This window comes from Python bivittatus, unplaced genomic scaffold, assembly GCF_059951505.1.
Source record: "Python bivittatus isolate LINGU-HERP-01145 unplaced genomic scaffold, Pbiv_v1 ctg000430_np1212, whole genome shotgun sequence".
NCBI classification, from domain to species: Eukaryota; Metazoa; Chordata; class Lepidosauria; order Squamata; family Pythonidae; genus Python; species Python bivittatus.
Window position 1 is genome coordinate 3,061,480 of NW_028277071.1, and position 18,686 is coordinate 3,080,165.

The 18,686-nt window shown below is 38.6% G+C and overlaps 1 protein-coding gene across 1 annotated transcript; it reads left to right on the forward strand.

The window, feature by feature from the left end:
* The first annotated feature begins 1,909 nt into the window (after nucleotides 1-1,909).
* LOC148215271 (vomeronasal type-2 receptor 26-like) lies at nucleotides 1,910-11,844 on the forward strand. Its single transcript, XM_088143983.1, has 4 exons — nucleotides 1,910-2,257; nucleotides 2,614-3,468; nucleotides 10,067-10,193; nucleotides 10,934-11,844. Exons 1-4 carry the CDS (start codon nucleotides 1,910-1,912, stop codon nucleotides 11,842-11,844), a joined length of 2,241 nt encoding a protein of 746 aa, XP_088000109.1.
* Nucleotides 11,845-18,686: the final 6,842 nt, after the last annotated feature.

The following is an 18,686-nucleotide window of genomic DNA, read 5'->3' on the forward strand; positions in this document are numbered from 1 at the left end:
TAATTTGCATGAGACGAAGACTTTGATGCTGGGAACTTATGCCACAAACGAGGATCATGTATTGTTCTGTGAAGGACTTATGGAGATAGTAATTAAGTGTATTTTCATAAGAGAAACCTATTACTTTTCTAAAAGACATAGGTCCTTTTCAGGAATAGACATGATTTGGATTTCAAAGAATTTGGCTAACAAGGTTTCTAAAGAAGAGATACAACTGCATAGATCTTGAGACAACATTATCAGTGAGATAACTTTGTTTTCAGTAAAATTATTGATACAATCCATCTGAGCTTCAAAATATTCCAAAACTGAAAATTCTCCCAAACTGGAACTGGTAAAGAGTTATGCTACAAGGAAATATTAATACAAATAAATGTTTCCTTCTTATATATGGCAATTTTAAAACATTTTTTTATTGATGGATTATTTTTAGGATTTAACTTCATAGGGGTAATTATATACCTGTGTCTTATTATTTGAAAGAATAAGATTGGGAAGATGCCAGCTGAGCAGTGATAAACAAAAACATGCAGACCTCTGGAATTATTTTGGGTAACTTAGAATTCCAAGTTGGTAATTATTCCTCTATCCCAACATAATTATGAAATAACCATAATTAATGCTATCTCTTCCTGGCCCATGAATTTTCCCTATGGGAAATAGGATAATCCAACAGTTAGCTATACTAATATTTCATGTGTCACACAGAGTTGATACTAGCAACAGGTAGAGTTAGACCCCTGTGATAGTTGGTAATCGATATTGCAGAGTCCTGCCTTAAGATCTGATGACAGTTGCCTTTTGAATCTGCAACATTCAAATGTGAATGAGGGAGCAGACAATTTGGAACAAGGCAGGAAGTCTCTCAGACCAAGTCGTGTTATTTGCAGCACTGATGATAGCTATACGGGCTCTGCCTCATGTCTTGAGTAAGGTTTCTATTGCTAAGTGTCCTGTTGGTGAACCTCTTTCTATTCTCCACAAGTATTACCAGCCAGGCAATTTCATCATTGCAGGCATTTTCTCTCAGATCTACATTTTTTCAAATCCAATCAGCTTTCAGAAGCAGCCTTCAGAGGACCATTTTCTTGATTTTGTGTAAGTAATTTAGGTTTTACATGTATGCATGTTATGTTTGACCAGATAAAGTTCTCCAATTATTTATGTGATTTGTAGGGCTGCACTGAAATCTACAATTTGGGGGGAGAGAGGGGAAGGAAACAATGTGATAAGGAATCTTTTCAACCTTTTATGCAATTCAAGTGTATGCTTACATCCTTATCTGCTGATTCTCATTTCTTAAACTTTGGTGGAGCGGTTCCCAAGATGCTCCGAGGCAGAAGCATCTATAGGTATGTAGAGGTGCAGAGCAGTGATAGGGGGAATTGGGTGAAAAATCAAATATTTAGTCCCCATATTGGTAACAGTAGCTCCACAGCTCATTAAATTCAATGGATTCAGTTGAAGCATAAAAAAATACAGAAATTGTAGATGATGAGAGAGATGATAGGAACATGACAGGGAACACAATCATCCACCTTCTTTAGTCAAATGGAAGTACAAGAATACAATATTGCCCTTCATCACACAAATTTTCTACAGCAAATGAGGTTGCTTGCTCCAGTTCTATGGTTAAAAGCTTGCAAAGGTGAAGGACATCAAAGGAGCTCTCTGTCTTTAATTCATAATGCTTTCATGTTTAGCAGGTGCCCCAGAACTATCCCTAAATATGGTATATTTTCAATATGTTTTTGTAAAATGAACATCTGCATCTGTGAGAATGAAATATTTGTGAAATATAACTGTGTCTGAAAATATCTTCATAATTTCCAAAACTTGTTCCATGCAGTTGACTTGAAGTGCCTTGTTTTCAATGAATCAACTTTTCTTAGCACTATGTCTCGATAAAATGAGCGTTACAGTCCAGAACGGAGACCTAACCCGAAACAAATTCTTTTCCTATAGGATGTTTACTCAGAATTACCAGCACATCCTGGCCTTGGCATTTGCTGTGAAGGAAATCAATGAGAATAACCAACTCTTACCCAATGTCAGTTTGGGCTTCCACATTTTAAATAGCCATTTTTTTGCAAGGTGGACCTATCTTGCCTGTCTGGAACTTCTATCCACAAAGGATAGATTCATCCCTAACTACAAGTGTGACATTCATAATAGCATTGTGGGAGTCATTGGGGGACCTAATTCTCAAGTCTGTCTCCACATGACAAACATCCTGAGCACCTACAAAGTTCCACAGGTAAGTTGTACACGTGGAAAGACAAGGAGGAGGAACAAGGTTCCTTAAGTTTAAATATGGTTTTCTGCATGGAGTTAGACAATATAAATCTCTTTATTGAGCTGGTTGACTTTTTTTCTGAACAACTGACTTGGTGGTTGTTTAATCTATGTATGTATGTGAAGGATTAGAATGATGCATTTATAATAAATAAGTTCATTCTCTATCCACCCATCCCTACATCAATCCATGCTCTTATCCCAGGAATTCATTTGCTTAACCGCCTTCGTTTGAAAGATTTGAAAACCATAGTACTTTTTGCCATACTAGTATTCAAGAAAGATATTTGCAGAAAGAATGTCTATTTTTTTCTCAAGATCTTATATGGCTCTTCACCAATAATAAATGACAGAACCAAAGAAGATTTCTTCCACCAGATGTTTCCAGATGGGACCCAGCAGTATATGGCAATTCTTGAGTTGCTGCTGCATTTCCAGTGGATCTGGATTGGTGTGGTTGCTTTAGATGATGCCAATGGAGAGATCTTTAAACAGGATATGCTTCCCATCTATTCTGAAAAGGGTATCTGTGTGGACTTCTTAGAAACAATGCCCAAAATGTCTTTTTCAGGTGACATTGTTGAAACAGCAATGGAATGGTTTGGAACTTCTCGTGTTGTCACAGGAAGTACTGCCAATACGATTATTATAGAAGGTGAAATACAAACTATTAGTGTCTTAAGATTAATTTTCCACTTTGCACAATTTTATGATATAACGGTTGAGAGCCGAGTGTGGATTATGACAGCCCAGATGGATTTTTCATCTCCTGGGTTTCAAAGAGATTGGGACGTAGATTTCCTCCATGGAGCTCTGTCATTTGCTATTCATACCAATTATCTTAGAGGATTCCAGACATTTCTGAAGAAAAGAAACCCTCCCTCAGAAAATAGAGATGGATTTCTCAGAATCTTCTGGAAAGATGCATTTAATTGTGATTTCTCAGATTCCACTCTAGACAGGAGAGATGAGGAGATCTGCACAGGGGAGGAAAAGTTGGAAGCTCTACCTGGGACCCTGTTTGACACAAGCATGTCTGGCCACAGTTATAGCATCTACAATGCAGTTTACATTATGGCATATGCTTTGCATGCAATAACTTCACCCAAGTCGAAACAGAGAGCGAAGATTAAAGTGATAAGACAAGAAGGACTATGTGAACAGCCATGGCAGGTAGAGTACATACAAATGTAGAATGGTTTTATTTTGTTGAGAATATAGATTAAACCAGGTGGCCATAATAGGCCAATATGAGCAGTGGTTATCCAATGTAAGTGCCAGGAAGGAGATTTAAGATAGAACCAGAAGAAAACCATACTCTATCTTTTTAAAAAATTTTTTATTGAACTATGATTAACATTATTGTAGCTAAATTAATATAAATCCAAGATGCGTAGAGGAAAAAAAAAAGATAGAGAAAATACAAAAAAGATTACTAAAATATAAATAAAGAGACAGATACTGTACATGTACAGATTTACCATCTTTTGTCCATTGCTATTGAGGTAAACCATAAAATCCATCCAAATTTGATAAACTTGTGGTTCCTGCCTCCGATGTCTCATTGTTTTAACTTCACCTGTGATTTTTTTCTAATGCGGCAATTGAAGAGGCCTTGTTAATCCACATCTCAACTGTTACGTTATCTCAAGTTTTCCAATGTTGGGCAATTATTATTTTAGCTGCTGAAATTAAATAGATAATACATTCATTTTTTTTTTAAGCTTGAGGTTTGGTCCTGTAAATCAATGCAGTAAGCCAAACTCTGGGAAACATTCATTTCTTTGTTTAGTGATGGTACTTTTTTCTCCAAAAAGTTTATGCCAAAATGGTATAGCTTTACCACATGACCACCCCAAATGAAAAAATAATGACCCTTTTTTAAACAACTTCTCCAACATTTGGTAGAAAAAAGTCGATATAGATATGTGCCAATCTGACTGGAATCAAGTGCCGGTGATGCATAATCTTCTACTGCAGTTCTTGCATTGAAGCTGAGGTGAATCTGTCCAGTTTCCATAATTTCTGCCAGTTTGTCTCCTGAATCGAATTTCCAAGATGATTATTCCAACCTTCCTTTAAACCATGGGGTGGATCTCCTATTTCTAATTGTAATAATGTTCTATAATTTTTTTTAGCTTGTTCCTTTTGGTTGTTCTAAGTAGTGAAGTATTAAATTTTCAACATTGATATAAAGCTGTGTTGCTGAAGCTCTACTGTCTCTATTGCCCAAAAGAGATTTAAGTAGATACCAAAAGAACCATGGTAACTTATCACTTATGAGTTCTTCTACCTGATCTTTATTGAGAGGTCCACTATTAACATAAAAATCATTTAATATATAAAGATTTTCTTATCTCAGAAATTTCATTTTATCTAAACCATAATGATCATCTGGATCTATATATGTTATTAAAGGAGTTGGAGAAGTATCCTTTATCAAAGCTATGTATTTACTTTTCCAAATCTGAAACATCATTTTAGTGAAAGCATTTTCAATCTGTTTTATTATAGAAAAGTATTTTGGGTAAAAGAAAAATATTTATAAAATCATTTGGCTCTAATATAATTTAAATTTGGATCCATTGTTTAGTCTTCCATAATGCCCTAACTGTGCTGCTTGATAATCTATTATCAAATTGGGCATGCCCCAGCCTCCCTGTTTCAGAGATTTATATAAAATCCTTTCATTTGTTCTCAATTTTTTTGCATGAAAGCAAAAGCTTTTTCTTTTTTTCTAATGTCTTAAAGCCTGTTCTGGAATTTCCACTGGGAGGCACTGAAATACAACATTGCACAGCTGTGCAAGGATTTTCATTTTTACCACTGCAATTCACCCTAAAATGGTGAAATGTTTTGAAACCCAGTTTTTCATTTCTGTTTAATTTCTTCCATATTGGTATATAATTATTAAAAATATTAATATGTTTAGTGATAGTGTTGCCTAAATATTTTAAAGATTTATAAATTATTGGAATCCCTAAATCTGCAGAAATTTCCTTTTGAAGTTTTGGGTATGTATGAAAAAACACTGTATGTGATTTGTAATAATTGACTGAAAGTCCTGACTCCTCTGCAAATTCCTCTAACTCCTTAATGGGAAACATCTGAGAGATTCAGAACCATATCATCTCCAAATAGATTTACAGGATATGTCTTATCCCTCAGTTTCATCCTGTAAATCTGATTATTGCATCTAAGTGCTATTGCCAGCATTTTTATAGCTAGGTAGAATAATAGAGGGGAGACAGGGCAACCCTGCTTGGTAGTTCTTAAAACTGTAATAAAATCTGAATCGTAACTCTTAAGTCTAATCTGGCCTTCAGTTGGTCCATAAATGTGTTCAATCATGTTACAAAAACCAGCCCTGAATTTAAACTTAATATTTCTTTTAAAAATTGTAGTTCCAGAGAATTAAAGGCTTTAAATATATTTAAAGAACATATGGCTCATGAAAATTTATTAATTTTACTAATTTGTATAATATATAATTTTCTGATAGAGGTAGACATACTGTCAGGACCAGAAATATTGGAGCAAGGATAACTGTTTTGGCATTTGGCCTCTGTGCACCACCACATCGAAGCTGATGTTGGGTAATGAGATTAAGAGGAGACAAGGTATATAATATATCAACCTTTATATCTACTTAAAATATACAAAAGGTAAACTTAGATATAAAATACATCCTTAACAATACAGAAGTAACAACAAAGAATATAAATAATACAATGCAAATATATTTCAGACAGCAGGGTAAAAGCAGTGAGCATAAAAAGGTAAAATCAGGAAAGCAGAAGGAGTAAGAAGAAGGATACTTCTCTTATACAGAGTTTGCCAGCTGATTCTAATAGTTCACAGCCAAAGACAATCACTATGGTAAATACTGTTAAAGGTGTAGAGCTTCCAAATGTCCAGCAGTTGAAAGGAAACAGACCCAGATGGGAGCGAAGTCAGAACTTCCAGCTGTAATTCAAGGGGTTTGGCAAAAGTGCGGTAGGTATTAAACGCGATCCTTATGTTTGTCATGATGTTAGTTTGTTCCATTACTTATGAGCCATCAATGATGGGGTGTGTGTGTGTATGCCACCAGCTATACTTCTTGAATGGTTAGTGCCCCATTTTGTCAAACCCCTTGAATTACAGCTGGAAGTCCTGACTTTGCTCCCATCTGGGTGTGTTTCCTTTCAACTTCAATGTGGTGGTGCACAGAGGCCAAATACCAAAACAACATTATCCTTGTTCCAATATTTCTGGTCCTGACTGTAAAATAGAGCTTTAGAGGTATATTTTTTCTGTTGCTTAACTTCTTATTGTTAATATTTTTAATATATATTTTGCACTGTAAATTTGCAGCACCTTAATTTGATGGAAAATGGCAAATTTTAGTACCGTGGCTTCTAACTAAATAGAGCAACTTCTGCCGCATTAAAGGCATCTACTTTCCCAACTGTGCCACACAAGCTTCTCTCTTGGTGTCACCACACTGCCTGAACAGCTCAAGTGGTGTGTCCTTCTCCTTCTTCATTTATCCCTTTTCTGTCTCCTCTGAATTGGAATGAGTACTGTCAGAATACACCCACCTCAAGCATATTTAATGCTTGGTCTCTGCACCATGCTTTCTCTTCAGCTGATCATGAAAAGTTCAACTTCAGCTTCATGATGTTTCAGAGTGTTCATCAACCTCCAAACATTTATTATATAAAAATAATTTAATAAATGCTACTTTAACTAATAGGGATAGATCATCATGGGGAAAATCTACCTAGTTTTCTAGATAGACTAGCAGTCGAAAATGACTTGATGGCACATAAACAATCAACTATGAATAACAGCAGCAACAACAATGACAACAACAACAGTGGATAGTCCTATCAAGCCTTGGGGATCGATACTGACCACTTTGGCATAATAACCCACAATTTTCAGCTGTGTTAGGACCATTATGAAGGGTGTCTCATGGCATCATTTTCTCTCCACCTTCTCCCCAATTTAGCTCCACAAGTTTATGAGGAGTACTTTCTTTAAAAACAGCGCTGGAGAAAATGTTTCCTTTGATGACAATGGACATATAGTTGCTGGATTTGATATTTTCAGCTGGGTCACATACTCAAATAACACATTTACAAAAGTCAAAGTTGGAGGGGTAAACCCAAATTCTTTCTCTTCCAAATCATTCATCATTCATGAGGATTCCATTATATGGCCCACACGATTTAACCAGGTACATATTTTATACAGATTTGCAGATAATTCAAGCCCCATTTTGAATGTTTAAAATTGGTTCCTTGCTCTTCTGCTGAAACAGCATAGTCTGTTTATGCTCTTTAGGACTGGGGAACAGTGGTTTGATATAAATATCTTGCTGATCCAGTCAGTGTTGACAGGAGGAAAGAGGTTGCACCTGTGGACTCTAACATGTGGTAAGACTCAGGGCTCAACACTCTCACTCCTTCTGTTTAACATCCACATGAAACCACTGGCTGAAGTGATGTATCAGTTCAGGGTCCAGTATCGTCTGTATGCTGATGAAACCAAATTGTACATCTCAACCCTGTGTTGTACAGGTGACAGTGTCCATGTGCTGGAGACTGTTCCGGTTTGGATAGTGTAGAACAGACTTTGGCTTAATCCTGACAAGACTGAGTGACCATGGCTGTTTGCGCCTCCTGCATTTAAAACATTTTCACCCCTGTTCTTGGACGGGGTTTGCACTTCCCCAGTTGAGCCTAGTATGCAACTTTTGGCATCCTACTGAATAAAGAGCATGTAGCAGCTGTGGCCAGGAGGGCCTTTGCAGAAATTCACTTTGTGTATCAGTTGCACCCATTCATCAACTGGGAAGCCCTTCAGATGGTCACTCACACCCTTGTGACCTCACAATGTGACTACAGCAATGTGCTGTATGTGGGTCTTCCTTTGGGCACTAACGCTCCTTGACAGGCCCATCTTTCAGTGCTGCTACATGAGCTGTATTGGTTGCAAGTCAGCTTCTGGATGCAACTTAAGATGCTGGTAGTCAGCTATAATATCCTCCATGGCATAGGGCCTGGTTATTTTGGGAACATCTGCCTCCAATTGCCCATCTAGTACACTTGGGCTGAGTGGGTGCACTGAAGAAGCACACCATCTCTGACGTGGCCCTTGCCTCTGGACCAGCAAGCTGCCAGAGATAAGTACAGCTCCCATTCTTCAAGTATTCTGGAAGTTTAATACTTGGGCCTGTTTTTCAGTGTTACTTATGTGATTTTATCCAGGTGGTCTCTGTATTTTTAATTCTTGTAAGCCTCCTAGGGTGCTTTTGGAATTGGGCAACCAGAAAATCCAAAGAAAAAGAAAAGGATAAGGATAAGGAAAAGACACAGGAGGGATGGAAGGAGGGAAGAAGAAGGGAGGGAGGGAGGGAGGGAGGGAGGGAGGAGGCTTAACTTCTCAAACCAAATCTTTAATACAGTAAATTAGGGGCACATTGAGTTTACTTGACAGTGTTGAGTCCCAAACACTAGCCAGAAGTTATCATCCAACAGATTTTAATCAATGGTGCACAGAACCTGGCAATGCTTGTGGCAGGGTTAAAACCTGAAAAAAACAGGAAAGTACAAAATTGTCCTATGTGCCCTGGATATTTCTGTACTAATGTTAGGATGAGACTAGGGCTAATGTGTCTACATGATGGTCACTAGAGAAACTCATGGGTCCAGAGTTGCAAGCGCATTGCTGTTCCAGGTAGGGAGTCTTCCTCTATCGATCCACAAGGATGGCTGAGGGGGGGCTTGACACTGTGTCAGAGTGAAGGCCCTTCTGTGCTTAGGGACTTCCAACTTCCTAAGGTATTCTTTTGGCAAATGCCATGGCTTTGGTTTTGTGATAATTGGGTTCCAACTAGTCTTCCTTGCAACACTGTGCTAGGACCCTCAGCAGCCTTGTAAGGCCAATAGGCATTCTTGATAGCATTGCTGCATCATCTGCATAGGGTAGAAGAGGTTTGTGTCTTCCAGCAAGTTTTGGGGACTGAAAGCCCATGTTATGGTGATGGCCTACCTTGGAGTTCAGGCAGTGGAGTTACTATGCCGTCTTGCTTGGCTCCTTTTTGATGTTAAACAGCACTGGTGAGATGGCTGTGAAGTGCATTAAAATATACTGTTTGTATTTTCTGGAGTATGGGAGCGGTTATGTGATTCAAATATCTTGATGGTCTAAAGAACAGCGCTTAGCTGATTAAAAATTCATTTGAATATGGCAGTGTTTGAATGCAACTCACTGCATTTGGCAAAGGAAAAAGTAATAAAGTATTGCTCGAGTAAAATTCCATTCCATTCTTCTATGAAATATATAAGAAAGAAAAAACAGTTAAAATCAGAAAGAGCATATTAGATGTCAGTGGACAGCACTTCAAAGTTGATAAAAATGGCCAAACATTATTGCACAAAAATTGAAATATCTTCCATTCCATTATAAAAAGAGAATAACTTAAACAAAGCCACGGAAGTATTTTACAGAGAATAGGAGAGGTATGGTGGAAAAGTCCTTGATACTTTCTTAGTCTCTATTGGCAAGGACAAATACCATTAAGACTGAGAGTGTTTCACAAGGTCTCCTTCCGATGCCCTCAAGCAACGCATATTGAACAGCAAGCCAGCCATTTTGCATCTGTGTTTCAGTAAGAGCAATTCCTCCATGGCATGTGTGTCTTCTTTGCAAAGACCAGTACTGTCATAGCATCCCAAGGGCACCAAACCAATTCTTCATTTTGTTCATCTCTTTCATTCAGGAAAGACCTCGTTCTCAGTGTAATGACAATTGTCATTCAGGTTCAAGTAGGGCCAAAATAGAAGGAAAGCCATATTGCTGCTATGAGTGCCTTCCATGTCCAGAAGGGAGGATTACAAATCATAAAGGTAAGGTGCATTATCTTTAAAGAATTAATCTGTCCCTGCAAATGAGAGTGGAACAGTATTCAAGAGAAAGTGTTCCAGTTATGTATGGAGGAGAAAGGTTTAGATGAGTGAAATAAAGCAAAACATCCCAGCTGCTTCCTAATTACTTTCCCAAGGACTGGATAATGAAGAAACTTTGTCTTCTCAACCAAAAAATAGGTAGAGGACCAAGGAATGTTGATGAAACCAAGAGAAGATCCTATGAGCCATGACAGGCTCTGTGAACTAAGAATCTACCTCACTGAACACCTGATGTGTTGCTAAATTAAATCCTTTGCTTGGATTTTGACACTTTCCAATCACATATAAGTTCTAATTTGCATCAATCTAATTTCCCATATCTATGGATGTAAGCACAACCTTAATTTAATCTGCTGAACATTTAAGTTGAATCATAACAATTAGAAAATTATATTGGTCCAATTTTGCCACAGCTCTAATATTCAGTAATTTAATCAAAGAGGGATAAAAGTAAATGACAATTTGACTTGAGTCCAATTCTATGCAGGTTCATTTATTTATTACACAAGTGGCTTATTAGTCTCTTCAGTCTAGCCAGTAGCTCTATAAGTCTTAGGTGCTCTCCCACTGAATCACTAAGCAGGGTCCAGGCTGCTAAACTTCTTACTTCAGTCAGTATTACCCATGCCATCATTAATGCAGAATCTTCTACATTGTAATAATAACATTTTCTTTTGCAGACATGGATGATTGTTTCCCATGTCTAGAAGGAGAGTATCCAAACAACAACCATGACTCCTGCCTTCCAAAACATATTGTTTTCCTGTCTTATGAAGACCTGTTAGGGACCAGTTTGGCCACTACAGCAATTCTCTTGGCTTGCATTGCCACTGTGGTGCTTTGGATCTTCATCAAATATCAGGACACTCCCATAGTCAAGGCAAACAACCGGAACATCACATACGTTCTCCTTGTCTCCCTTGCGCTCTCGTGCCTTTGCAGTTTATTATTCATTGGACACCCTGAAAAGGTGACCTGCCTTTTCCGGCAAACTGCTTTTGCGATCATTTTCTCGGTGGCCATTTCTTGTGTATTGGCCAAAACCATCATTGTGATTTTAGCTTTCATGGCTTCAGTGCCCGGATCCAAGATGAGGAGATGGCTGGGCAAACGATTGGATAATTACATTGTTGTTTCCTGCTCCCTCATTCAAGTCGTTGTTTGCACGGCATGGCTTGTAACCTCACCCCCCTACCCAGATGCTGATATGAACTTAGTGGCAGAGGAAATCATCCTGGGATGTAACGAAGGCTGTACTCTCATGTTTTACTGTGTCTTGCTCTACCTGCTTTTCCTTGCCATTGTTGGCTTCTGTGTGGCTTTCCAAGCCCGGCATTTACCGGACAGTTTTAATGAGACCAAGTTTATCTCCTTCAGCCTGTTGTGTTTTTGCAGCGTCTGGTTGTCCTTTTTCCCTACGTATCTGAGCACCAACGGGAAATACACGGTGGCTGTGGAGATCTTTTCCATACTCTCTTCCAGTGCAGGTTTACTGGGCTGTATCTTTTTCCCCAAATGCTTTGTTATTCTACTAAGGCCTGATCTGAACAATAAAAAGCAGTTAATGAGAGGCAAGAAAGAAGAAACATAATTCCATGATATTGTTTCAGTGAAAAACACTTTCGCTGAAAGCCAATCAGAAATTACAGCTAGCTTAGAATGCAGTACCGCCTGTAGTAGTGGGCCTGCCATCCTATGGTCATTTGTCATCACTCCTCCATGAGTTAGTTCCCCTGCTTTCCATGTGGCTTCCTGGTGGAATTCAGTGTGCTTGGCAACCAGCTATCAAGCCTTCAAAGACATAGGACCACCTAATTTCTATTATTATTTAAGTTAAATTAATTACATCGTGATCGTTTACTATAGAAAACAAAATATAGATGATTATTTCATGAGATTTTTCAATGTGGTCAACTTACTATTATAACTTTAATATGTTCTGATTTGTCTGTAGATAACAGGTAAAATTTTGAGACATTGCTGTGCAGTGTAGAGGTTTTATTAGAACGGTTTGGGGTTTGTTTGTTTTTTTAGAAATCATGTTCATCAGACTATTACCTTTCAGAGTATACACAGGAACTACATCTACAGCAACAGAATAAGAGGTAGTAATCAAGAAATTAAAGATCAGAAATAAGAGAAAAAGAAAGAAAATATAATTCAATGTGCTTACACATATTTATTTATTTATTTAGATTTATGTGGCTACCCATTTAACACATGACTCTGGGCAGTTAATAATAAATAAAAACAACTTCAAAATAATCCACAGCAATTTGGAAACAATACATTGTGCTCAGGGTGGCTCAAAACATTAAATCAGAGCACCAAGACGGGCTCACCCACCAGCCTGCCAAAGAACCAAGTCATCAATGCCTTGCAAGAGACGGGCAGGGTTGTAGCCAATAGAAGAGAATATGTCTAGCTCAGTGCTGAACTGTGGAGTCCTTGGGGTTCTCTAAGCTTGTTTGCTTTCTTGCAAATGTTTTGTTACCTGGGTAGGTAACATCTTCAGTGCTAGAATGGAGTGGGGTTTGCTCTCTGTTTATATACAAGAGCTTGCCCTGCCAGTGTTAATGAGGGTGTGGTTCCCCCCCCCCCCCAATTCCTGGTAGTTCCGTGATTAGGGTATAATTTACTGCTTGATTGTTTGCCTAGTAATAATTTTGGTGTTAATCTCTGCTTATATGGGTAATGATTGCTGGCAATAAGATATTCTGGTCTTTCTGTTTCCTTTTTATTGTCTCTTTTGAATAGTGTATAGATGTTGTTTATCTCTGTGTGCCTCTTGATGGCTGCCTAGTTTTACCAAGCTTCCAGGAATTCCCTTGCATTTTTAGGTTTAGCTTGGTCTAAGATGCTTACAGTTTCCCAGTTGATACTATGGTTCAGTCTGTCCATGTGTTGTGAGATTAAGGAGTTTTCATTGTGTCTTCTGACTCCTTGTTGTTTTTCATGGATGTGCTCAGCTAGCCTTCTGCCTGTCTGTCCTACATAATGGTTCTTACAGTCCTTATACTGTATTCATAGATGACTCCTGTTTTTTCCTCTTGAGCTACTGGGTCTTTTGGTTTACTTAAGATGTCTTGGAAGGTTTTAGTTGGTTTGTGAACATTTTCTTGCCAGCAATCATCACCCAGAAAAGTAGTGATTAACACCAAGATTATAACCAGACAAACAATCATGCAGTAAAGAATACCTTAATCAAGGAACTACCAAGAAAACAAAAATAAAAACAAAACCACACCCCCACCAACACTGACAGGGCAAGCTACTGTATATAAACCAGAGCAAACCCCACTCCATTCTAGCGCTGAAGATGTTATGTAATGAAACATTTGCAAGAAAAGAACCAAGATCAGAGAACCCCAAGGACTCCACAGGGTTGTAGCCATCCAAATCTTGGGAGGTGTGCTATTCCATAGGCCAGGCACTGGAACACACAAGGCAGGCTTCCTGGATCCTATAAAGTGACGTGCTTTGATATGGGGGATCCAGAACATACCCACCTTGTGAGGTTTGTAGGATGAGCAGAAATTATTGGAGACTGGTGGGCCTGTATTTTCCCTGTCAGTCACAATAACTTCAGATTTATATATTAATATTCAAAAATATGTTCCTCATTACATCATGCAATCTATATAAGAATTACTAAAAATCATGTGTGTTCTCAGCCAAGAACATGACATTGTTCTATCTTTATCTTTTACGTTTGATTGATTTGATTGTAATATCTTTATCTGATTGTTGGGATTCACCCAGAGTAATTGGACTTGGGTGGCATACAACTTTTATTATCATCATTATCATTATTATTTGCATGCAAAAGTATATGTACATGTTCACCTCTCCAGCCAACACACTTTGAATGTCATCACAAGCATTCTTTATACATTTATCTAGATATACATTAAACAATTAAAGGGACATCAGATATCCTTATTCTCTGTTCATTGTCAAAGCATTTGCTAAATATTTGATTTATTCTCATGCTTGGATTATTTCTATTATTATACAAAAGTTCAGCTCCGTATTCACCCTAAATATTCCGTAGTTCAAGTACATCCAGTTTATTCTATGCTATCTCTAAATCAACAAACGTGCAATCAACTTTTCCCTGTCCAAGAATTTGTCAATGAGCTGCTGAAGTGGAAATATCCATTCTATGGACTCCTTTCCAGCTTCACCCAGACCAGGTCTTACAGCCAGAGATACAAGGATAGTATCTGTGCCTTGGGACTCTCATGGACCAGTATTCTGAATTTGCTAACTCCAGCACTCATATATCTCCTGTTTGGCATAAAGCCAGGTTGCCTTTCCCAAATTTGGCTCATTGTTACCTCTTGTACCCTTTCAATAAAAAGTCTGCCAAACATATTCTGAGGCAAATTAAAATTAATAACCCTGCTATTTTTGCATTTGGTTACTCTTTGTTTTATATACTCTCAATCATTAAATATTATCTCTCCATGTCACGTCTGTAGGACTGAACTATTCAAGATACCTTTCCTCCTTTGGAACTGTTCAGTGGAGAACATGGGGTTCTGCAAATGGGAGTCATGGTGTGTCAATTTCAGGATGGTTGCAGATGGAGAAATTGAAGGGTGAAGCTAAATGACTCTAACTCAAATACATCTTCTCAGGGGAAACCAAACACTAGCTCAGCCATGTGTGTGTGCCTTCGAGTCATTGTAGACTCCTGGCAACTACCCGAATTAGTCCCTGCAACTTTCTTGGCAAGATTTTTTGGAAGTGGTTTGCCATTGCCTCCTTTCTAGGGCTGAGGGAGAGTGAATGGCCCAAGGTCACCCAGCTGGGTTTGTGCGAAAGGCAAGACTAGTACTCACAATCTCTCGGTTTCTAGCCTGGTGCCTTAACCACTACTCCAAACTGGCTCAAAGCCGTAGAGGATCAAATTAGGCAACTACCTCGTTTTGCAAAACACTTTGCCAGAGGAACTAAGTGTCAGATCAGCCATAAAACATTAGAAAGACAAGAAACAGTGATAAGCTGGGGAAAGATATTGGGATACTTAGAAACTCAGGTACTGTAAGCAGAGCTGTAAGAAAACAAATGTAACTCCATAGGGAGGATAGTATATCATGTAACTCCCTAGGGATGCCTTTGTGTGAGTGAGGGTGTGTGTGTGTGTGTGTGTGTAACACACTAACTCTTTGTTTCCTGAAAACTCCCTTGTTTTTGCAGTCCTGGCCCCAGCACCTCACAGTTATACTCTAATTGCTTCACTGATCTTATGATGCATTATATCCAATCCAATACTTGCTGTAGTTTGTATCAAATACCAATCATATGTATACTTAATATCTCATAAACATATAAAGTGCGGTAACTTTTCCCAACTTTTGGTCTGTCTTTGCCTCCAGAATGGTTGATAGACCAATTTATGCTTCAATATAACATCTACTGGTCTCTATTTCAAACATTTTTAAAAATTCATTCATTCATTCATTCATTCATTCATTCATTCATTCATTCATTCATTAATCAGAGTTATACGGCTCCCCATCTCCCAGTAAAAACAGCACATATATGAAAACAATCATATAAATATTTAAAAGGTCAGTTTTAAAAAGTAAATATAATTAAAATTAAAATATACAAACCCCAGGCATGGAGAGAATGAATATAGACACTTCAGTAAGAGAGCCATTTAAACATGTCTCCAGTTCCCTGGGATCCCCAGGCCTGGTGACATAACCAGGTCTTGAGAGACTTACAGAACATTAAGAGGAATGGAGCCAACTGAACATCGGGGGTAGAATGTTCCACAAGCCAGGTGCCATGGCAGAGTAGGCCCGCCTCCTGGGGCCCACCAAATGTAAGTCCCTGGCAGTTGGTAACTGCCTTCTCTGCCAGATCTAATGGGACAGACTGATGTAATTGGGAACAGGTGGTCCCTCAAATAGCCTGGCCCTATGCCATGAAGGGCTTGAAAGATTAAAATCAGCACCTTGAATTGGACCCAGAAGCAAACTACCAGCCAATGCCACTCACTGGGCAGAGGTGTGACATGTGATGTTCTAGGAGCACACATAACTGCCTATGTTGCTGCATTCTGCACCAACTGAAGCTTCTAGATATTCTTTAAGGGCAGCCCCATGTAAAGCGCATTAGAGTAGTCCAATCAGGAGGTGACTAGGGCATGAGTGACTGTGAGGAGAGCCTCCTGATCCAGGAACAGGCACAACTGATGCACCACACGAAGCTGTGCAAAGGCCCTCCTAGCCACCACTGCCACCTGCTCTTTGAGCAGGAGTCATGAGTCTAGGATTCAGCACTGGGTCTCTCTGGGGCAATACTGCCCCAGCCAGCACCAAGGATGGCATAGTCCTGGAACCAGTAGGCCCCAAAACCCAAAGCCACTCACTCTTGCTAGAGTTCAGCTGAAGCCTATTGTCCTTCATCCAGAACCTCGCAGCCTCCAGGCACCAGGATAAGACCTTCACGGCATCATTTAATTTGCCAGGGGCAGAGATATATAATTGGGTGTCATCAGCATACTGGTGATATCCCCCTACATGGTGATTTATTTGTGGAAAACCTTGTACAAAATCAAAATAAATGCCTCCTGTGGCAAAACTAGGCAGCACTTTTTCTCCAAATCTCTCCCCAATCTCATCATTAATGAAAATCGCTCCAATCCATGTCTACTGGAAATACAGCAATAGCTGGAGAATCCCCTTATATTGTTGGTTGATGTTTGGAAATAGCTGGTGAATGAAAATGCCTTGGGAACGCAATCTTTGAATTACAGTAGTCCTATCAAATTCCTTGACTTGTCCTAATCCATGATTTAGTGAACTATGAATAGTTACATTTTATTACAGTTGTTGACTGCTGTGAAAGTAGCATAAGAGAGTAAGTAGAGATATTTCTGTTTCTCTACATAACCGACATGATACCTCTTCACTTAGCTGAAGCCAGGCCTGGACTCCTTTCTGTGAAAGTGTTTCGTGTCTGTCTGGGCAATCAAATGACTAGAATGTATAAAGGCACTTGAAATGAGAGGCTTTTCTTTTGGGATTGATGGACAAACAGTTGGAAAAAAGTCATGGAGCTTTATTTTTGTATATGAAAACTGCCTCAAGATTATTGTACGCACAAAGATGGAAAGATTCGGCATTCCCCACAATGGAGGAATGCTTGGTGAAGATGATCGAACTTGCTGAGATGGATAAATTGACTTCCTTGATCAGAGGAAAGACAATCTCTACAGTCTTCCAATTTATTGCTGACTGTAAAACTCTTAAGGACTTTTTTTGCATGAAATTAAACAAAAAAAGAACTTATGATTGATGCTTTTGATGATTAGACAGGATAGATTATAGAAAGAAGAGCATTGTATTGTAACCATAGAGTAAGAGGTAAATTTATAATTGTACCTATAACTGCTGCAAAGAAATTTGGAAGCCATTACTTTGTATTTTTTTTTTTCTATTTTTATTTCTTTTCTATTTTTTTTTCTATTCTTCTTTTTCTATTTTTCACCCTACGTACCTAGCATGCCTCTTGCCCTATTGGTATCTGTAATAGAATAAATAGGTCTGATTTTATATATGAAGGACCCCACCAAAAACTTCCTTTATTGGTGTCCTCCTTCCCCTAAAACCTCCTGGTCACACTGAACAAACTTCTATGTAGGAGATGGACACATGTATCAAAACTGGTTAGGCCCAAATCTGTGTTTGTACCACTACTCAAATTCACCAGTCATCTTCTGTCAGAACTGAACTAGGTATCTTTCTACTGGCTTCAATTCTCCTATGTCCTCTAAGCAGCAGAATTGTTTCAGATATTGCTGAACTACATCTCCCAGCATCCATCACCCAATGGGCTGCTGAAATTTTAACTTAATATCTGGAAGGTAATGTGGTAAACCTATATCTTCAAGTGATACTGTAAGATCTTTTCACTTTCTAATCATGCCATAAAAATAGAAAATAAATCAAAGAAATGGACCAGACTAGAATATGGATCAAGATGGCTCAGCAGTATTTCTCCATTCTTTCCCCACCCAACCTGGAATTGACCAGATCAGGTTTTGATCATTTGGCAGAGCTCATATGCATTGTTTCAATTTGGGATATTTTCCCTGGATCCTTCAAAGCTCTTTCTGGCTGCGCAAAGTTGTCTTCTGTGTAAAGTTGGCCTTTGGATACCTTTGAAGGATGCTTCAGTTCAACAAATAGTTCCTGCCTGATGCTCAGATTCTTTGATTCTATGAATCAAGAGCTGAAGCCAGCAAAGTAGGGACCTGCCACAAAGCAGGTGACTTCAAAGAGCTGTATAATATTTCAATCTGTCAACAGGTTTTATGGTTTCCTGCCCACTTCTGCAGTAGTTAGACTTGCATTCCATACCTGGATCTTGCTGGAAGAGTATTGAAAAATGTCATGAGCTACCTGAGGTTGA

What these genes read in the sequence shown, in the direction of transcription:
- LOC148215271 (XM_088143983.1), top strand. Translation starts at nt 1,910, where the DNA reads ATGAGCGTTACAGTCCAGAACGGAGACCTAACCCGAAACAAATTCTTT. An exon ending in GCACCTACAAAGTTCCACAG is followed by an intron (nt 2,258 to 2,613) that starts GTAAGTTGTACA and finishes TTTTTTCTCAAG; the next exon opens with ATCTTATATGGCTCTTCACC. An exon ending in GAGGATTACAAATCATAAAG is followed by an intron (nt 10,194 to 10,933) that starts GTAAGGTGCATT and finishes TTTCTTTTGCAG; the next exon opens with ACATGGATGATTGTTTCCCA.